This window comes from Silurus aristotelis, assembly GCF_946808225.1.
Source record: "Silurus aristotelis genome assembly, chromosome: 12".
Classification (NCBI taxonomy): domain Eukaryota; kingdom Metazoa; phylum Chordata; class Actinopteri; order Siluriformes; family Siluridae; genus Silurus; species Silurus aristotelis.
The window spans coordinates 21,057,166-21,079,040 of record NC_139585.1 but is presented as its reverse complement, the minus strand read 5'-3'; the positions used below and the strand labels follow the sequence as shown (position 1 = coordinate 21,079,040).

Below are 21,875 nucleotides of genomic sequence, written 5' to 3'. Positions count from 1 at the left end.
TCTTGGGAGTCGTTTTGCCCATGTCGTTTTAAACGAGTCATTTTGATTGAGCTAAATGAGTCGATTCCTTCGTGACGGGTTGTTTCCTGTTTGAGAGATACACACGTGTGTGTATATGTAACAGAGAATCAGTAAGAGTAAGAGAGTAAAGAGGCTCTGTATATTGTAGATTTTAAAAAACCTGTGAGTGTATTTGTGTGTGCGCTTAGGAGAGCCAGTGAGAAACATGGGGGCGGTGAGTGACTACAATATTCACCTTCACATTTGCCATCAGTCTGAGCTGCTATCTCAGTCTGCTACAAGCTAGCTTTAACACACACACACACACACACATTGAAGAAGGTGTGTGTGTGTGTGTGTGTGTGTGTGTGTGTGTGTGTGTGTGTGTGTGTGTGTGTGTGAGAGAGTAAGTGAGTGATACATTTCTCTCACACACACACACACACACACACACACACACACACACACACACACACAGTGAAAAATGTTTGTCCATGTAGTTAGACTGTGTGTGCGTGCGTATGTACATAACATGTCTACTTATGGATTCGTGTGTGTGTGTGTGTGTGTGTGTGTGTGTGTGTGTGTGTGAGAGAGAGAGAGAGAGAGAGAGAGAGAGAGAGAATAAAATGTCTAATGATGGTCCTTATTTGGTGTGTGTAAATAAAATGTCAGTGTGTAGGGTGTGAAAATAGATAGATAGATAGATAGATAGATAGATAGATAGATAGATAGATAGATAGATAGATAGATTATGTATGCTAATTTACTGATTGTCCCCTGTGTGTGTGTGTGTGTGTGTGTGTGTAAAAAATGTCTACTAATGGTCCTGTGCGTGTGTGTGTGTGTGTGTGTGTGTGTGTGTATATATGTCTAATTTACTGACTGTTCTCTGTGTGTGAATTGTCTAAATCAGCGTTACATAAGACAATATAAATCGACATGAAAATAACACAAACAACTATACCAAACTGACTAGTGCACGTGAGCAACATTTAGTGCAAAACAGCACAAGAGAGTGAGACTGTAGACAGTGACACTGCAGCATCGACCAGTAGAGGAGATTTGTGCAAATGAATTGTTCATATAATAATAATAATAATAAATATTGCACATGTGCATACTGAATGTGTTTACATGTACCGTATTCGGTTCAGGTTAGGTGTGTGTTTGTGTGTGTGTAAATTGTGTACAGAGTGTCCTGGTGGTTACTGAAGTTAAACAGTGTCTCTGTTATTACCCAAAAATAAGAAAAGTAGATTCCGACCAAGGACATACCAAATAGATTTAAAGATTCGTGTGTGTTTCCACTTCTATGCCCTAAACATGTTCTGCTTCACATCAGGCAACAAAAAAGCACAAGAAGAAGAAGCCGAGCTTCCGCAAGCTGCTAAAAACCAGCAACATCAAGCTGGACAACAAGCTGAAGAACCGCCAGTTCAAGCAGCAGAGCACAGCCAAGAAGCAGCGCAAAGAGCAGAGGAAACTGCATCAGGCCCTGAGTGACGCGTCACAGCCGACCCCACAGCCTTTAGAATGCTACGAGAAGAAGCCAGGTGGGCTTCTCCTTCGTCCTTCTCCTTCGTCTCAGTGCTCCGTGTCTCAGCTTTCATTCGGGATTAGCAAAATGGTGCAAGTGAACAAAAGAGATTTATAGCTGCTTTTTCAGCAGCATATTTAAATGTAGTCCCTGTTTGTTCTTATAATAATCTCCAATCTTCTAGGGAGATGTAGTACGTAAATCATATCTTTATGGAGCTAGCTTTGTCCACAGGGGTATTGTCATGCTGGAACAGGTTTGTGGGTCTTCTAGTTAAAGGGAAGGAAAGTATTCATCCTACTGCATCTTAAGACATTCACATCTTTGTGGTAACAGTTGAGGTCAGATGCCCCAAGACTTTGATCCATTTTCAAGTGGTGGAGTTTGGAAAAGAGTAGCTCACCACAGTATATACAGTTTGAGTCAATAAGACGTATAGAAAACGCCTGAGGCTAGATATATCGAAATTCGAGAAATATCTAGAAATCCTTTGCACAATTTTCTAGTGAAATAAAAGAAATATTCTACTGAATGTGCATGTCCTCAAAGCCTATTCTGCTGACGTCTTGTGACCAGGTAAACGAGTCTGTAATGATCTGTGCTCTAATGTAATGCTGTCTGATATAGAGGAAGATAATGACGAGGAGGAGTTCCTGGAATCGTTGCCTACTGATATGATGGAGGAGGATGACCTGGAGGAGATCAGAGCAATGGCTAAGAAAGCCTCGTTCCTCACTAGAGATCTTTCTTCCTGGTAGGACCAACTGCTGATTATTTATTATTTCTTATGAAATTTGGACTTCCCGTGGGCTCACCACCTGCACGAGGGACCGTAAGGGACAGTGCTGTGAGGATTGGGCAGCAGTCGAAGGCGGGGGCCTGCTGCCCCCGCGACCCGAATTACGGATAAGCGGGTGAAAATGAATGAATGAATGAAATTTGGAACAATTCCTTTATCTCCTACATGATAGCTTTTAAACCCAAACCACTGAATAACTGCTCGCCGGCCAATTGAAGTGACGGATTCTACAAATGGGCTTCGGAGTTTTGTATACAAGACTTTCTGTAGTGATTTCCATAAAAAACGTATTTAAAATACAGTGGCTTGGACAGGCCAAAGTATCGTTTTCAAATGGATCTTCACCCGTCTAATGTTTTTCTGTGAGCGAATGCAGCCTGACACGCTTTGCCCAGGGATTGATATGTTGTGTGTTTTGTGATGCTTTTCTTCTCACCGTGTTTGTAAAGAGCGCATGCTCGTGCAGCATTATGACACATGTACAGCATGCATTCAATTGCCTTTTGTAAATTAATTGTGTCCTGATGTGTTTATGTCTGGCGGGAGAGAATCAGCCAAGATCTTAAATATGTTACAGGCATAATAGACAAAATTAATCGACAAAATCATTTTGATGTGGTCATACGGTAAAAAGAAAAAAAGGATCATCTGCCTCTAAGATAAACAAAATTGTAGGAGTTCATTGTTTGGGGTTGTCATATGCAGTGCTGTATTAAGAATTTGGACATATTATGTAGAATCAGCTTGAATCAGTTGACTGATATTGTGATTTGTGGTGAGAGTAGGGAGCAGGTGGAGAAGAGCCTGGAGAGGTGGAGGTACGTGCTGGAGAGAAGGGGAATGAAAGTCAATAGGAATAAGACAGAGTACATGTGTGTGAATGAGAGGGAGGGCAGTGGAGTGGTGCGGTTGCAGGAAGAAAAGGTGGAGAAGGTGGAGGAGTTTAGGTACCTGGGGTCAACAGTGCAAAGTAACGGAGAGTGTGTTAGAGAGGTGAAGAAAAGAGTGCAGGCAGGGTGGAGTAGTGAGAAGAGTGGCAGAAGTGATTTGTGATATTTTATGGTTTAGAGACAGTGGCATTGAGTAAAAGACAGGAGGTGGAGCTGGAGGTAGCAGAGCTGAAGATGCTAAGGTTTTCGTTGGGAGTGACGACGATAGACAGAATTAGAATTGAGTTTATTAGAGGAACAGCGCATGTAGGTTGTTTTGAAGTCAAGGTGAGGGAGGCGAGATTGAGATGGTTTGGACATGTGCAGAGGAGGAACATGGAGTATATCGGTAATAGAATGCTGAGGATGGAGCCACCAGGAAGGAGGAACAGAGGAAGGCCAAAGTGGCGGTTTATGGACGTGGTGAGGGAAGACATGCAGGTAGTTGGTTTTAAGGAGGCAGATGTAGAGGACAGGGGGGGTATGGAGACAGATGAGCTATTAACTGGTCACTCTTTATTATAATGGCACATTAATCACCGTGCAAAAGAGGCAGGCCTTTTCCTGGACATGTGCAGAAGCTGCTGGTTTGGGTAGGTTTTTTCTGTCTGGAGCTCAGCATATATCTTTGAAAAAATCTGACCTGGATAGAGGTTAATAGGTGATTAATTTGAGTAGTTTGCATCAAGTGACACCTTACTAGCCTCTGAGCTTCAGTCCATAACTTAAGACCGCAAAATGTTTGATTGCATTTATTATAAGGGTTAAATATATTTTGTACATTTTCCAGATGAAAAAAATCCTTCAAATGTTTTTTGTACTAACGGTCGTTGACATTTCAGTGCTCCTGCACACACCAAAAAACGCAAGTCAGACCAGATGTTGGAAAAGTACGAGAAGACACCCAGGAAGTTGAAACAAGAAGAAGAGAAGGAGGTCATTCATCTACTGCCAATCAAAGACAAGAGCGGCTTGATCCCTCGAACGATGGAGAAGCCAGGTGTGAACCTCAAGTCAGCACTCCACACTCGTCCGTTTGGTTTTATGATGGCAGGCTTTGAATTCTAATGGTTTTGTTTTGCTGCTAGTGGTGCAGAAAGTTCCCGAGGAGGACGAGCAGGAGGAAGTATATGGCCTGGAATCCGAGCAAAGTGAGATTATACAGCAGAATACCATTCATGAAGCTTAATTTTTCTTTTGCTGTCAAACCTTTTATGAGCTTGGGTTTGTGTTTTCATTTTATTAAAGCAATAATGGAAGAATCACAGAGCTTCCTAAGACTGACTTCAGAAGAACAGCTGAGGCTTCGCTCGCAGAAGCTGATGGAGAGGAAACTACGCATCGCGAACTTGGGATCAGCCATTCTAACAGATCCAGACTCAAATGTACATGGGTTCTTATCTGTTAACCATTTTATTAGGAGCATGTAACAATATATATAAAAAATGCATGCAGGCACTGATCATTTGGGCTTGTAGTTACATTATACAGCAAATTTCTCTGTCCTCCACACCAGATTAAGAAGCTGAAGGAGCTGCGGGCCATGCTGATGGAGACTGACCCAAGCGTTGCCGTTACGGTCAGGAAGCTGGTCATGGTCTCATTAATGGAGATCTTCAAGGACATAGTGCCCTCCTACAGGATCCGTCCTCTGACCGAAGAAGAAAAGGCCGCCAAGGTACTGTTCAGCTTGCACTGTAGTGGAGAAGAATTTCATTTTGGCGCATTAGCTTTAAGTATAGAAAGGGAATCTGAAAAAGTTCTGCTGTAAATGTAGATCCTTTCAAAAATGTTATTCTATATAGTATAGTACATATGAGTCATAATCATATAATCCTCATATTCGCCACCTAATTCAAATGCGTGATCTCATCTTACACGTTCTTTTTATTTCAGGTGAAAAAGGATACGCAGCAGCTGAGAGAGTTTGAAGAGGGTCTTGTAAGTCAGTACAAATTCTACTTGGAAAATCTGGAGCAGACCGTCAGAGGTGAGAGACGCTCTCATAAGATGGAGTACGCAGTGTGTGAACGGTGTCGTGATCAGCTGTGTCTTGCACTGCAGACTGGAAGCAGAAGAAGATGAAGGGCAGTCAGGCCGTGGCTCTGGCTTCCTACAAAGGCCTGGCTGAAGTGGCCATTAAGTGTCTATGTGAACTCCTGGTGGCTTTGCCACACTTCAACTTCCACAACAACATCATTGTCGCTGTGGTGGCGCTGATGAATGACCCGGTTAAGAAGGCAAGTCAGGCAGCTTGTAGTCTCAGCAAAGAGATGAGTTTTTTTTTTATCCTGATGTGCACTAATCCAGAGTTTGATGTAGCTGACAATGTATCTTATTGGTGTGTCTATTATATATCCTTAATCTAGTAAGAGGATTTGTCATGGTACCTGTGAAGGACAGTAAAGCAAGACACAGATATGACACTAATGATTTGCATATTTTCAGGTGTCAGTGATGTGCTGTGAAGCAGTCAGCCATCTGCTAAAGCAGGACAAGCTGGGCCAGGCTTCGCTAGCCACAGTGAGGGTTATCTCAGGAATGGTCAAAGGCAGGAACTACAACGTCAAACCAGAGGTATGAGTGGGTTAAATTCACAGTACTTTTTTGTTTTGTTGGAGATGGATTTTGGTGGCTATTGGTGAATTGCACGTTTTTTTTTCCCATCCAATTCATCCATCCAATCCATCCATCCTTTATAGAAAACATTTTTGTAGGAATTTGGCCCTGGTGATCTTTCTTCAGCATTGGTCAGCTCTATATAATTTGTGTATGTATTTAACATAAAATTTGCTCACATTACAAAGATTGTCAAATGCCAAATTATTGGTTTGTTTGTGTGTGTGTGTGTAGGTCCTGAACACATTGCTGTTCCTAAGGATAAAAGAGGTGGATGTGAAGAAAGACACAGAAGACCTGGCCCCTAAACAAAAGTTTATGAAATTCAAAGAGAAGAAGAAGAACCTGTCCAGGATGCAAAGGAAGGTCAGCACATACCTACTGTTTAATATTCAGTGAATTTTTGCTCTCTGGGTTTTTTTTCTTTTCAAAGCTGAACGTCTTCTGTCCTCCACAGTGGATGAAAGCTGAGGAGAAACTTCAAAAAGAGCTGCTAGAGACTGAAGCATCCGAGAGCAAGGACAAGAAACTCAAGCTGGTGAGTGCTTTATGAAAAACACCAGAACATTGATGATTGGTTTTTTTTTTTGTTGAATAAGACTCTCACTTCTTTGTTTTATACCTGCAAAGTACATGATGCAGGTAAATTTGGAGAAAAATTGCTAACAGTCTAGTAGCGTTGCTATTCGAGCAGTTAGTAGGTGGTGGGGCTGGCGATTTGACCATTTATAATATTGATGTATTATTTTTTTTAATATATATATAAATTGCTATAGACACGGGATCAAACTGGGTAGTTTTGAAAACAGTTCATAACTTGAACACTTTCAGTGCTGTTTTGCTGACACTTTGTAAGCTGAATTATATACTATCATATTATTCCATAATAACACTAAAAATTTGTAAAGCTGCTTTGAGACAGTGTCTGTTGTGAAAAGTGCTATAGAATAAACTTGACTTGATATATGAAATTGATTTGTGATATTTTGTACAGTACACTTTTATTTACAGAAATTCTTATGAAAAGACGCATTACTGTAACTGGTGGTAACATCAAAAAAAATCTCATAGCTACGCCAACTAAAATGAGCTTTGTCAATGCAGAAGTGAGTTACAAGGCTGTAGCATTCACACATTTTAACACACAACTAGAGGTATGCAAAAAAAAAAAAAAAAAAAAAGGAAGGATTATAATAACTTTAAATAATTTTTCACAATCGTGTCAGAAGACAAGCATCCCAGCATGCGCAAACCAGTGTCTCACTGTCTGTTCAGTGCTGCAGATTCTGGTTCTTGGCTGCTGGGGATAGAACCTGGTGTGGTCTTCTGCTGTACTCACCACAGATATAAATAGTGATGTCAGCCTACAGACCCACCAGTCACAGATCTATTCTTTTGTTGTTTTTTTGCACAAATGTACATGATGTAATGCGCTGGCTGATTGGATAGCAGCCAATCTGTTCCTTTTAAATTGGACAATTGATCTATACCCAGGGCCTTGTTGTAGTAAACAAGTAATACGGAACCATTGTGACACTAATGAATTAACAGTGTCCCGGATGTTTTGTTTTAGAGGTAGTACAAATACGTTGTTATAAACGTATTTAATTTTTCCCCTTGTTGTATCGTTCTACGTGATGCATGTCTTTGGATATTTATGACCTTTGTTTTCTCTTCACGTTCTCCAGCACACAGAGACCCTCAACATTGTGTTCCTGATCTACTTCAGAATATTAAAGAAAGCCCAGAAGTCCATCTTGCTTCCCTCCGTTTTAGAAGGTTTAGCAAAGTAAGTGACTGATGATTTTTTTTATTTATTTATTTTATTTGTATTGGAGATCTTCTCCATCGTGACAACAGTAATGTCTCGAGCTCGCAATTGTCTCAAAATGGCTCATTCTTTTTTTTTCTCAAAGGTTCGCTCACCTTATTAACTTGGAGTTCTTTGATGATCTGCTGGCAGTGCTTCATAATTTAATCATGTCCGGTGTAAGTATTTTATACCTAGAGTAGTACATTGCTGATTATTTTGCAGGATAAACCGATCAGTAACCTGGATCAAGAAAAGCATTCCTCTGTCCACTGACAGTTTCGCTGGGTTTATCTACCTTTTTAACAATGTACATTATTATAGAGCAGTGTTTTATATAGAGTTTGATTTAACCCTAATGACTAAGCCAGAGTTGATTAATGCACGAGGTCAAAGGGGGGAGAACCCATGAGAGGAACCAGATTTAAAATATCTTGAGTATATTAAGAGTCAAATTTAAATTCAGTACAGTTTTAGCTATAAGTCTATAATATACAGGTGAATGTAATTTCAGAATAAGATGTGGAGAGCATGAGTCTAGAGAACATAAAGATGCTATAGATAGACTTGAGTAATATATTTAAATGTGGAATTTTTTTTGTTGTTTTTTTTTGCTGAGGAAACAAATATACACATTGCTCATGCATTTTAAATACGGACTCTAGTCTAAAGAAATAGTTTAGTATTTATTTCAATCTGCTACTTATGTATAGGTTATCTAGTGTATGTGCGGTTACGACCGATCAAAACGAGACCATTCTCTCAAAGTGAATTTTAAAATGGGAACCTTTTGAAAATGGAAATGCAGTGAAGTTCACACATTGTTAAATAAATAGTAATAATAAATAAAAAATTGAGTTGAGACTTCTAAAGGAGCAGTTAAGAACCTTTTGTTACGTTTATTTATTAAACAAATTAAATGTACATAATCGCTGTTCATCACTTGTTTTTCTTGTCTATCTTTAGGATCTGTCACACCGAGAGAGTCTTCACTGTATCCTCACAGCCTTTCACATCCTCTCAGGTCAAGGTGAGTGGTGTTTTTTTCTTTGTGGTTGTTTTTGATTTGGTCTTTTGTTTTCTTTTTGTCACCCTAAGATTCTTTAATCCCACTGCTCTCTTCGACAGGCGAAGTGCTCAAAATCGACCCCCTGCAATTCTACAATCACTTGTACAAAACCCTGCTTACGCTGCATGCAGGTAACCTTTCGATGTTTCACTGATCTGACTCGGAGATATTCGATAAAGGCGAGACGGTTTCTTTTGTGCTCGGAGCACTAACAAGGTTTATCTCTGGCAGGTGCGTCGAACGAGGACACGGGCATTGTGCTGCAGTGTGTGGACGTGATGCTGAGTAAGCGCAGGAAGCAGGTCAGCTTGCACAGAGCGCTGGCCTTCCTCAAGAGACTCAACACGCTCGCCCTGCACGTGATGCACGACTCGTGTGTGGGCATCCTGGCAACTAACCGAGCACTCATACATGTGAGAGATACAGAATTCCCTGTTAATCTTTTTTTATATACAGTATATCTAATTTAATTATTGTTCATTATGTTTGGTTTACTGATAAGCGAAGAAAACAGGCTGTCACTAATTATTAGTTATGAATAGCCTGTTGTATTTTTATTCTTTTTTAATTGTATTTGATTTCAACATGACAAGTAATTTTATTATCGCTGCTTCTTTAAAAAAAATAAATCGGGCATGGTTTGGCATGGTAAAGCTCTGACATATCGCTCTATAAAGCTCAACATTATCAGTGATTGTGTATGTTGTGTAGACTTTCCCCAAGTGTGACATCATGCTGGATAACGACATGCAGGGCAGCGGTGTGTATCTGCCTGAGCTGGATGAGCCCGAATATTGCAACCCTCAAAACACCTGCGTGTGGGAGCTGCACATACTAAAGGTACTACAATAACAATGATTTTCATTTGTGTGAAAAAAATGTTTTCCCAATTTGTATTCTCATCAGTAAGGCTTAACCGTTATAGGCTTGCCCAGATATATAAGCAAAGGTTTTGAGACACCTGAATTTTCCATCTACAAAGTTGGACACAATTCATTGAGTATCTTTGGATGTGGAAGTGTTGCATTTTCCCTTCACTTGAACTATGGAAGTAATATATTATAATGTATTATATATCCATTTTATGTTTTTATTGGACAATACTGAAGAAATGATCTTGGATATACTTCAGAGTAGTCAGTGTGCAGCTTGTATGTCAGTATAGATTTACTGTCCTGTGAAAATATCTCACCATACAGCCATTTCTGTCTAAATAGGAGGCAAAAAAAGTGAAACGTGAACATGTCAAAACTGTCAATATTTTTTGTGAGCCTCATTGATATGTAGCACTGCCTTAATCCTCCTGGGCATGGAATTCACCAGAGCTGCACAGGTTGTTGCTGGGATCCTCTTCCACCTCTCCATAATGACATCACAGTGCTGCTGGATGTTAGACACATGGCGCTTCTCCACCTTCTGCTTGAGGATCCCCACAGGTGCTTAATAGGGTTTAGGTCTGGAGACATACTTGACCACTCCATCACCTTCAGCTTCCTCAGCAAGGCGGTTGTAATCTTGGCGGTGTGTTTGGGGTTATTTGTTGTTCAAGAACTTCAGTTTGGCCCAGTTTCTGAAGGGAGGGCATCATGTTCTGCTTCAGAAAGTCACATTACATGTTAGAATCTATGTTTAACTTAAAGAACTGCGGCTCCCCAGTACCAGCAGCACTTATGCAGCCCCAAACCATGATGGTGCCACCACCATGCTTGATTGTAGGCAAGACAAAATTTTCTTGGCTTTGCCACACATGCTGAGCACTATCTGCGCCAAACAAGTTTATTTCAGTGTCATCAGACCACAGGACATGGTTCCAGAAATGCATGCTCTTGGACAGGCTGTCTTGTGAGCCAGCTTCAGAAGAGGCTTCTTTTTGTGATGACGACCATGCTGACTGACTTGTTGAAGTGTTCAGCGTACGGTCTGAGCACTGACAGGTGGACCTTCCAATTCTGCAACCTCTAAAGCAAAGCTGCAGCACTCATGAGTCTGTTTTTTTTGAAGCAGACACACAGCACGAGGCCTCAACTTCTTTTTGATGGACCCTTCTTGGAAAACCTCTGTATGACCCTGGCCAGTGTACTGTAACTCAATTTGAGGGTGTTACTATATTTTTCTATTCTCAGTGTCTTTGTGAAGAGCAACAATTCTAATTCTCAAAAGAGAGTTCTTTGCCATGAGGTGCCTTGTTGAACATTCAGTGGTCAGTATGAAAGAATTGTACTTAAAACACAAATTATAACTGCTCTAATACAAGAGACAAATTTGTATGGCCCTGTTAAGCAGACAAAAACATGAACTTCATGAATAGGACTTGAATGTGGCTTTGCACGGTTAAGCGACTTACAGCTGTTATTATTTAGGGTGTATTTACTTTTGTTGCCAGTTATTTATCTAACGTATATACATATACACACACATACACAGTGGTGTGAAAGTCCTGTTGAGTCCTGATTTTCTTTGTAATTTTTAATTTTTTGCATGGTTTTCAGACTTTAATGTTTCAGATCATTAAACTAATTATAAATATTAGTAAAAGATAACACAAGTAAACACAACATGCAGTTTTTAAATGAAGGTTTATATTATTGAGGGAAAACAAAATCCAAAACTACATGGCCCTGTGTGAAAAAGTGTTTGCTCCCCTGTTAAAACTGTGGTTTATCACGCCTGATCAACTAATCAAGAAATCTTTTAAATTAGACCTGCCTGACAAAGTGAAGTAGACCAAACGATCCTCAAAAGCTAGACCTCATGTCGAGATCCAAAGAAATTCAGAAGCAGATGAGAAAGAAAGTAATTGAGCTCTATCAGTCTGGTAAAGGTTATAAAGCCATTTTTAAACCACAATGAGAGCCATTATTTAAAAATGGCAAAAACATGGAACAGTGGAGAACATACCCTGGAGTGGCCGGCCGACCAAAATAAAAAAAAAAGTGTGACAAACATGCAAAAAAATAAGAAATCAGGAAGGGGCAAACAATTTTGCACACCACTGTGTGTGTGCGTGTGTGTGTGTGTGTGTGTGTGTGTGTGTATTTTTATATATATATATATATATATATATATATATATATATATATATATATATACATACATACAGATATTATGGTTAACCCAATATCAAAATTCAGAAATGGTTATTATAAATACATTTTTCTTCAAATGGAATGTGCATGTTTACATTTGGATGCTTATTTAACATGACAATACTTTGACAAGACTAGCATTGAAACGTGTGTATGTGTGTTGTGCAGAGACACTACCACCCCATGGTGAGGAAATACGCCACTCATTTGGTGGCTGGAGCTCCGAGTGAAGGTGCTGGTGCACTGAGTACAGACCTGAGCAGGAGGTAAATCTCACACCCTTTTTCTGATTCAATGGTAGTGTCCAGTTCACTGTGCTGCCTACTGCTGTGTTTATAAAGAGGTTCACACTTATTAAGCATTTTTACTGTGTGTTGCAATCATTCAACAGTGCACCTGTGCAGCTTTTTGAGGATTACAATGTGAAGGAGATGACCTTTAACCCGCCAGTTGCAGGACCACCCAAGAAGAAGGTAAGTGCTTGCCGCTGTGTGTTTTAGTGGTGTTTGTATAGCAAAACAGTATTCTCTCATTATTACTATTATTTTTAAGGACATAACTTGGACACGTAACCTCTTCCACACTGTGCTACAGATATGAATGAGGGCATAAATTGATCTAGCTTATTGATTAGAGGTGTGTTCGAACAGCAGACAAAACAACTGGGCAAAATAAAATCCCACTGAGAATTGCATTATGGGCATTCTGGTGGCATCACATGCAAATCCATTTAACACAGCTACTCATGTACACTATATGGACAACTATATGGGAAACCTGACTTTTTCAGGCACGTTTTTGATGGCACACATGATGTCTTTGCGAGTTGTAGTATTCAATTTTCCCCTCACTTGAACTGGGAGACCCAAACCTGTTCCATTATGACAATGTCCCTGTGCACAAAAAGATGTTGCTTTACGTGGGTTGAAGTGGAAGATCTTGAGTTGCTTTCTTCAGAGCTTTGTCCCTAAACCCTATTGAACACGTTTGGGATGAATTGGAACGCTGACTGTACCCCAGGCCTCCTCACCTCACCTACACCAGTACTTGTGGCTGAATGAACACAAATGTCCACAAGCACACTCCATAATCTATATGAACATCTTCCCAGAAGACTGGAGGCTATTATACCAGCAAATTGATACCTAATGTGGAATGGGATGTTCAGAAGTCCTATACAAATCTTGTGGTCAAGTGTCCACAAAGCTTTGTTCCTATTTATCCGTTTGCCCCTACTGACCCCCATTTTTAGCCTCATGTCTGTGTTTACATTCTTTTCATTTTTCTTCCAATTTCTACTTCTAATTCTTTCCATTTCCTTTTTAAATCAGGCTGTTCTTTGTTCACTGTATTTCAGGAGCGTTTCACGATCGGCGAGGCGTTCCTGGACTCCGATTTAAAAGCGCAGATCAACGCGGCTCTTCAAGAGGACAAGCGAATTCCCCTGGACTTTGCTGCACATTTTTCACAAAAGCAATTTGACCTGATTCTGTAAATCCGTCTGTAATAAAATGTTTTATATCGAAGTGTTTCAAATAAAAGTGTCATATTGTTTGGAGAGTGAACTTTCATCTTTTATTTTTGTGTAAATATTTGGTTTAAAAGAATACAATTGTAATTAAAAGGAACGTACCAAAAACTATTTTTTTTTATTAATAATGTATAAATGAATATATTTATAGACTGTGGCCTGTTTATCTCTAACCACATCTGAGATCAAATGACGCCTCCAAAATCATCAAGCATTGGTATGTTCTGGCAAATTGTTATTTAAACACAGATGTGATTAGTATCACAGGACTAAGTTGTTAGAGATGTGTTTGAGTTGCCTAAAAAGACTGCATATAAATTGATACTTAAAACCGTGATTCGCTGGTAAATGCTACAATGGCCATAAAGCGTACACACTATTATTAATATTATTATTATTTTTTAAACCGCTGCACAGGAAGAGTTATTGTTTGAAGTTTGTGAAAAATGTGAAAACTAATAAATTGCCAGAGAACACCTTGAAAGCAGAGTGGACTTGCAGAGAGATGTTAACATGTTTCTCAGCTGCTTTGGAGCATTTCTTGAATCATTCTTAATATTTGCAAACCTTTTAAGTGCATTTCTCCAAACTATTTATACAAACAGCACAATACATTGGATTTCTTGCAAAAGCCTGAATTTTTCTTAAAATCCTTAGTTCATCTCTCAAAACTAAGTATTTGTGCCAAGGAACAACATTTACATCAGATCAAAAAGTCCCTTTGTCATTGTTCACAAACAAGACCAACAAAATGTTTAGTCAGTGACTCAAACAAGACAAGGGAGAAAAGGATCAGACCGTCTCAGATAAATGTTTGTAGGAATCTTAGTTGTTATGAAAATTATAAAATTTGAAATATAAACTCATGAGGCATGTGACTTTCAACCCAGTACTTTTCTGAATTGCTCCAGGACTAATATCATGCATTTATAGATAAAATAAAAATAATGTTTAATGCAGGAAATGTATATATATATATATATATATATATATATATATATATATGGGACTTAATCATCTATAACAATATCTTTTTGAGCAATATCAACTTTGATGATTGACAGCAAAGCTCAAAGTGTCTTCTTTCCAAAGATATTTAAATTGTGTATGTAGCACATTTTTATCAGGAACTGTTAACATTTAAATTTAGGTAGACCATTTCAGCTATAAGTCCCAAAATCTGTGTAGAAGGCTAACAGGTTAATATGAGTTACATGGTGTACAAGTATAGGAAAAGAAGCCATGTTGGTTCATTAGGCCTATTGACTGCTTGTATAAGCGAGAAGATATAGCTCAGTGGGTAAGCTGTTGGTTTTGCGATCAGTAGATCCCCACGAGGTTATTGCTTCAAACCCCGGCATCGCCAAGTTAAAATTTTTATTTCTCATTCGAAATATAATAGTTTGTCTGCTTTGTGAAATTAAACTGTAAATCTATTTGTTAATTAAAGAGACCTGTTTAAAAGATTGCTATATTTCTTTGTCTTTTTAAAAGACTTGTTTGGCCTACTTTTAATATGAGTTACATGGTGTTGAAGTATAGGAAAAGAAGCCAGTTTGGTTCAATAGGCACATTGACTAGGTGTACGAAGGAGATGAGATAGCTCAGTCGGTAATGTGTTGGTTTATTGATCAGCAGGTTCCCCCAACGGTTGTGTGTTCAATTCACTGCAACACCAATGAAAATGTTTTATTTCTCTTCTGAAGTATCTGAAAAGAAGCCAGTTCGGTTCATTAGGCACATTGACTGCGAGCTCATGGGAGAAGAGATAGCTCAGTCGGTTAGGTGTTGGTTTCCTGATCAACAGATCCCCACAAGGTTGGGGGTTTAATTCCCCAGATCGCCAATGAACATTTTTGATTTCTCTTTTGAAGTAAAGGAAAAGAAGCCAATTTGGTTTATCAGGCAGATTGACTGCTTGCACAAGGGAGAAGAAGTAGTTCAGTTGGTAAGGTGTTGGTTTATTGTTCAGCAGGTTCCCACAAGGTTCTGGGTTCAATTCCCTGCATCACCAATGATTTAATTATTATTTTTTAATTTTAAGTATAAGAAAGAAGCCAATATGGTTCATTAGGCACATTGACTGCTTACACGAAGGAGAAGAAATTGCTCTGTTGGTAATGTCTTGGTTTATCGATTAGCAGGTCCCCACAAGGTGGTTGGTTCAATTCCCTGCGTTACCAATAAAAAAAATTTATTTCTCTTTTGAATTAGCGGATAAGAAGCCAATTTGGTTTATTAGGAACATTGACAACATGCTTAATGGAGAAAAGATAGCTCAGTCGGTAAGGTGTTATTTTATTGATTAGCAGCTCCCCCCAAGGTTGGAGGTTCAATTCACCGCATCACCAATATAATATTAAATTTTTCTTTTGACGTATCAAAAAAGAAGCCAATTTGGTTCATTAGGCACATTGCTTGCACAAGGGAGAAGAGCTAGGTAAGTTGTTGGTTTATTGATCAACAAGTTTTGGGGTTCAATTCCCTGCATCTCAAATGAAGATTTTTTTCTTTCTCTGTTGAAGTATAGGAAAAAAAGCCAATTTGGTTAATTAGGCATATTGACTGTTTGCAGAAGGGAGAAGAGATAGTTCAGTCGGTAAGGTGTTGGTTTATTGCTTAGCAGGTCCCCACAAGGATTGGGGGTTTAATTCCCCGCATTGCCATCGAGCATTTTTTCTTTCTCTTTTGAAGTATAGGAAAAGAAGCAAATTTGGTTCATTAGGAACATTGACTGCTTGCATAAGTAAGAAGAGATAGCTCGGTCGGTAAGGTGTTGGTTTATTGATCATCAGGTCTACACAAGGTTGGGGGTTCTATTCCCTGCATCGCTAATGAAAATTTTTTCTTTCTCTTTTGAAGTATAGGAAAAGAAGCCAATTTGGTTCATTAGGCACATTGACTGAATGCAGCAGGGAGAAAAGATAGCTCATTCGGTAAGGTGTTGGTTTATCGATCAGCAGGTCCCCACAAAGTTGGGGGTTCAATCCCAGGCCTTTCCAAGTAAAAGTTTTTAATTTTCTTTTGAAATCTAATAGTTTGTCTACTTTGTAAAATTAAACTATAAATCTACTTGTTAATTAAAGAGACCTGTTTAAATGATTGCTTTACTTCTTTGTCTTTTTTGAAAGACTTGTTTGGCCTACTTTTAAAGAGTTACAAAGGGTTGAAGTATAGGAAATGAAGCCATTTTGGTTCATTAGGCCCATTGACTGGTTGTACAAGGGAGAAAAGATAGCTCAGTCAGTAAGGTGTTGGTTTATCGATCAGCAGGTCCCCACAAGGTTGGGGTTCATTGCCAAGTGAAAATTTGTAATTTTCTTTTAAAATCTAATAGTTTGTCTACTTTGTAAAATTAAACTATAAATCTACTTGTTAATTAAAGAGACCTGTTTAAAAGACTGCTTTATTTCTTTGTATTTTTTGAAAGACTTGTTTGGCCTACTTTTAATATGAGTTACATGGTTTTGAAGTATAGGAAAAGAAGCCATTTTGGTTCATTAGGCCCATTGACTGCCTGCGCAAGGAAGAAAAGATAGATCACTCGGTAAGGTGTTGTTTTATCGATCAGCAGGTCCCCACAAGGTTTGGGGTTCAATCCCAGGCATTGCCAAGTAAAATATTTAAATTTTCTTTTAAAATCTAATAGTTTGTCTACTTTGTAAAATTAAACTTTAAATCTACTTGTTAATTAAAGAGACCTGTTTAAAAGATTGCTTTACTTCTTTGTCTTTTTTGAAAGACTTGTTTGGCCTACTTTTAAAGAGTTACAAAGGGTTGAAGTATAGGAAAAGAAGCCATTTTGGTTCATTAGGCCCATTGACTGGTTCTTAAAGGGAGAAAAGATATCTCAGTCGGTAAGGTGTTGGTTAATCGATCAGCAGGTCCCCACAAGGTTGCGGGTTCAATCCCAGTCATTGCCAAGTGAAAATTTTTTATTTTCTTTTGAAATCTAATAGTTTGTCCACTTTGTAAAATTAAACTATAAATCTACTTGTTAATTAAAGAGACCTGTTTAAAAGATTGCTTTATTTCTTTGTGTTTTTTGAAAGACTTGTTTGGCCTACTTTTAAAGAGTTACAAAGAGTTGAAGTATAGGAAAAGAAGCCATTTTGGTTCATTAGGCCCATTGACTGGTTGCACAAGGGAGAAAAGATAGCTCAGTCGGTAAGCTGTTGGTTTATCGATCAGCAGTTCACTACAAGATTGGGGGTTCAATCCCAGGCCTTTCCAAGTAAAATGTTTTAATTTTATTTTGAAATCTAATAGTTTGTCTACTTTGTAACATTAAACTATAAATCTACTTGTTAATTAAAGAGACCTGTTTAAAAGACTGCTTTATTTCTTTGTCTTTTTTGAAAGACTTGTTTGGCCTACTTTTAAAGAGTTACAAAGGGTTGAAGTGTAGGAAAATAAGCCATTTTGGTTCATTAGGCCCATTGACTGGTTGTACAAGGAAGAAAAGATACTCAGTCGGTAAGGTGTTGGTTTATCGCTCAGCAGGTCCCCACAAGGTTGGGGGTTTATTGCTAAGTGAAAATTTTAAATTTTCTTTTAAAATATAATAGTTTGTCTACTTTGTAAAATTAAACTATAAATCTACTTGTTAATTAAAGAGACCTGTTTAAAAGACTGCTTTATTTCTTTGTATTTTTTGAAAGACTTGTTTGGCCATACTTTTAATATGAGTTACATGGTGTTGAAGTATAGGAAAAGAAGCCATTTTGGTTCATTAGGCCCATTGACTGCCTGCACAAGGGAGAAAAGATAGATCACTCGGTAAGGTGTTGTTTTATCGATAAGCAGGTCCCCACAAGGTTGGTGGTTCAATCCCAGGCATTGTCAAGTAAAATATTTAAATTTTCTTTTGAAATCTAATAGTTTGTCTACTTTGTAAAATTAAACTATAAATCTACTTGTTAATTAAAGAGACCTGTTTAAAAGATTGCTTTATTTCTTTGTCTTTTTTTGAAAAACTTGTTTGGCCTACTTTTAATATGAGTTACATCGTGTTAAAGTATAGGAAAAGAAGCCATTTTGGTTCATTAGGCCCATTGACTGCCTGCACAAGGGAGAAAAGATAAATCACTCGGTAAGGTGTTGTTTTATCGATCAGCAGGTCCCCACAAGGTTGGGGGTTCAATCCCAGGCATTGCCAAGTAAAATATTAAAATTTTCTTTTGAAATCTAATAGTTTGTCTACTTTGTAAAATTAAACTATAAATCTACTTGTTAATTAAAGAGACCTGTTTAAAAGACGGATTTATTTCTTTGTCTTTTTTTGAAAGACTTGTTTGGCCTACTTTTAATATGAGTTACATGGTGTTGAAGAATAGGAAAAGAAGCCATTTTTGGTTCATTAGGCCCATTGACTGCGTGCACAACGAAGAAAAGATAGCTCCCTTGCTAAGGTATTGGTTTATCGATCAGCAAATCCCCGCTAGGTTGGGGGTTCAATCCCAGGCATTGCCAAGTAAAATTTTTATTTTCTTTTGAAATCCAATAGTTTGTCTACTTTGTAAAATTAAACTATAAATCTACTTGTTAATTAAAGAGACCTGTTTAAAAGATTGCTTTACTTCTTTGTCTTTTTTGAAAGACTTGTTTGGCCTACTTTTAAAGAGTTACAAAGGGTTGAAGTATAGGAAAAGAAGCCATTTTGGTTCATTAGGCCCATTGACTGGTTGCACAATGGAGAAAAGATAGCTCACTCGGTAAGGTGTTGGTTTATCGATCAGCAGGTCCCCACAAGGTTGGGGGTTTATTGCCAAGTGAAAATTTTTAATTTTCTTTTAAAATCTAATAGTTTGTCTGCTTTGTAAAATTAAACTATAAATCTACTTGTTAATTAAAGAGACCTGTTTAAAAGGCTGCTTTATTTCTTTGTCTTTTTTTGAAAGACTTGTTTGGCCTACTTTTAATATGAGTTACATGGTGTTGAAGAATAGGAAAAGAAACCATTTTGGTTCATTAGGCCCATTGACTGCCTGCACAACAAAGAAAAGATAGCTCCCTTGGTAAGGTATTGGTTTATCGATCAGCAAGTCCCCGCTAGGTTGGGGGTTCAATCCCAGGCATTGCCGAGTAAAATTTTTATTTTCTTTTGAAATCCAATAGTTTGTCTACTTTGTAAAATTAAACTATAAATCTACTTGTTAATTAAAGAGACCTGTTTAAAAGATTGCTTTACTTCTTTGTCTTTTTTGAAAGACTTGTTTGGCCTACTTTTAAAGAGTTACAAAGGGTTGAAGTATAGGAAAAGAAGCCATTTTGGTTCATTAGGCCCATTGACTGGTTATACAAGGAAGAAAAGATAGCTCACTCGGTAAGGTGTTGGTTTATCGATCAGCAGGTCCCCACAAGGTTGTGGGTTTATTGCCAAGTGAAAATTTTTAATTTTCTTTTAAAATCTAATAGTTTGTCTACTTTGTAAAATTAAACTATAAATCTACTTGTTAATTAAAGAGACCTGTTTAAAAGACTGCTTTATTTCTTTGTCTTTTTTTGAAAGACTTGTTTGGCCTACTTTTAATATGAGTTACATGGTGTTGAAGTATAGGAAAAGAAGCCATTTTGGTTCATTAGGCCCATTGACTGCCTGCACAAGGGAGAAAAGATAGATCACTTGGTAAGGTGTTGTTTTATCGAGCAGCAGGTCCTCACAAGGTTGGGGGTTCAATCCCAGGCATTGCCAAGTAAAATATTTAAATTTTCTTTTGAAATCTAATAGTTTGTCTACTTTGTAAAATTAAACTATAAATCTACTTGTTAATTAAAGAGACCTGTTTAAAAGATTGCTTTACTTCTTTGTCTTTTTTGAAAGACTTGTTTGGCCTACTTTTAAAGAGTTACAAAGGGTTGAAGTATAGGAAAAGAAGCCATTTTGGTTCATTAGGCCCATTGACTGGTTCTTAAAGGGAGAAAAGATATCTCAGTCGGTAAGTTGTTGGTTTATCGATCAGCAGGTCCCCACAAGGTTGGGGGTTTATTGCCAAGTGAAAATTTTTAATTTTCTTTTAAAATCTAATAGTTTGTCTACTTTGTAAAATTAAACTATAAATCTACTTGTTAATTAAAGAGACCTGTTTAAAAGATTGCTTTATTTCTTTGTCTTTTTTGAAAGACTTGTTTGGCCTACTTTTAATATGAGTTACATGGTGTTGAAGTAGAGGAAAAGAAGCCATTTTGGTTCATTAGGCCTATTGACTGCTTGCATAAGGGAAAAAAGATAGCTCAGTCGGTAAGGTGTTGGTTTATAGATCAGCAGGTCCCCACAAGGTTTGGGGTTCAATCCCAGGCATTGCCAAGTAATATATCTATATATATTTTTTTAAATCTAATGGTTTGTCTACTTTGTAAAATTAAACTATAAATCTACTTGTTAATTAAAGAGACCTGTTTAAAAGATTGCTTTATTTCTTTGTCTTTTTGAAAGACTTGTTTGGCCTACTTTTAATATGTTACATTGTGTTGAAGTATAGGAAAAGAAGCCATTTTGGTTCATTAGGCCCATTGACTGCTTGCATAAGGGAGAAAAGATAGCTCAGTCGGTAAGGTGTTTGTTTATCGATTGCAGGTCCCCACAAGTTTGGGGGTTCAATCCCAGGCACTGCCAAGTAAAATATTTAAATTTTCTTTTGAAATCTAATAGTTTGTCTACTTTGTAAAATTAAACTATAAATCTACTTGTTAATTAAAGAGACCTGTTTAAAAGATTGCTTTATTTCTTTGTCTTTTTTGAAAGACTTGTTTGGCTTACTTTTAATATGAGTTACATTGTGTTGAAGTATAGGAAAAGAAGCCATTTTGGTTCATTAGGCCCATTGACTGCTTGCACAAGGGAGAACAGGTAGCTCAGTCAGTAAGGTGTTGGTTTATCGATCAGCAGATCCCCACAAGGTTGGGGGTTCAATTCCAATCATAGGCAAATAAAATTTTTCTATTTTCTTTTGAAATATAAATTTGTCTACTTTGTAAAATTAAACTATAAATCTACTTGTTAATTAAAGAGACCTGTTTAAAAGACTGCTTTACTTCTTTGTCTTTTTTAAAAGACTTGTTTGGCTTACTTTTAAAGAGTTACAAAGGGTTGAAGTATAGGAAAAGAAGCCATTTTGGTTCATTAGGCCCATTGTCTGCTTGCACAAGAGAGAAAAGATAGCTCATTCGGTAAGGTGTTGGTTTATCGTTTAGCAGGTCCCCACAAGGTTGGGGGTTCAATCCCAGGCATTGCCAAGTAAAATTTTTTTATTTTTTCTTTAAATCTAATAGTTTGTTTACTTTGTAAAATTAAACTATAAATCTACTTGTTAATTTAAGAGACCTGTTTAAAAGATTGCTTTATTTCTTTGTCTTTTTTGAAAGACTTGTTTGGCCTACTTTTAATATGAGTTACATGGTGTTGAAGTATAGGAAAATAAGCCATTTTGGTTCATTAGGCCCATTGACTGCTTGCAGAAGGGAGAAAAGATAGCTCAGTCGGTAAGGTGTTT

At 37.8% G+C, this 21,875-nt stretch overlaps 1 protein-coding gene across 1 annotated transcript; it reads left to right on the top strand.

The window, feature by feature from the left end:
• Positions 1-13,393, top strand: noc3l (NOC3-like DNA replication regulator). The gene is made up of 21 exons (XM_083556770.1): positions 1-235; positions 1,346-1,556; positions 2,168-2,294; positions 4,111-4,268; positions 4,357-4,419; positions 4,517-4,653; positions 4,785-4,946; positions 5,165-5,258; positions 5,333-5,508; positions 5,717-5,845; positions 6,122-6,253; positions 6,345-6,425; positions 7,576-7,676; positions 7,804-7,876; positions 8,664-8,727; positions 8,826-8,897; positions 8,998-9,179; positions 9,478-9,606; positions 12,021-12,118; positions 12,244-12,325; positions 13,210-13,393. Exons 1-21 carry the CDS (start codon positions 227-229, stop codon positions 13,345-13,347), a joined length of 2,418 nt encoding a protein of 805 aa, XP_083412896.1. The 5' UTR covers positions 1-226; the 3' UTR covers positions 13,348-13,393.
• The last annotated feature ends 8,482 nt before the right edge of the window (positions 13,394-21,875 follow it).

Coding starts and splice junctions, on each gene's coding strand:
- noc3l (XM_083556770.1), top strand. Junction 4,420..4,516: donor TGGCCTGGAATCCGAGCAAA/GTGAGATTATAC, acceptor ATTTTATTAAAG/CAATAATGGAAGAATCACAG. Junction 4,947..5,164: donor AAGAAGAAAAGGCCGCCAAG/GTACTGTTCAGC, acceptor TTTTTATTTCAG/GTGAAAAAGGATACGCAGCA.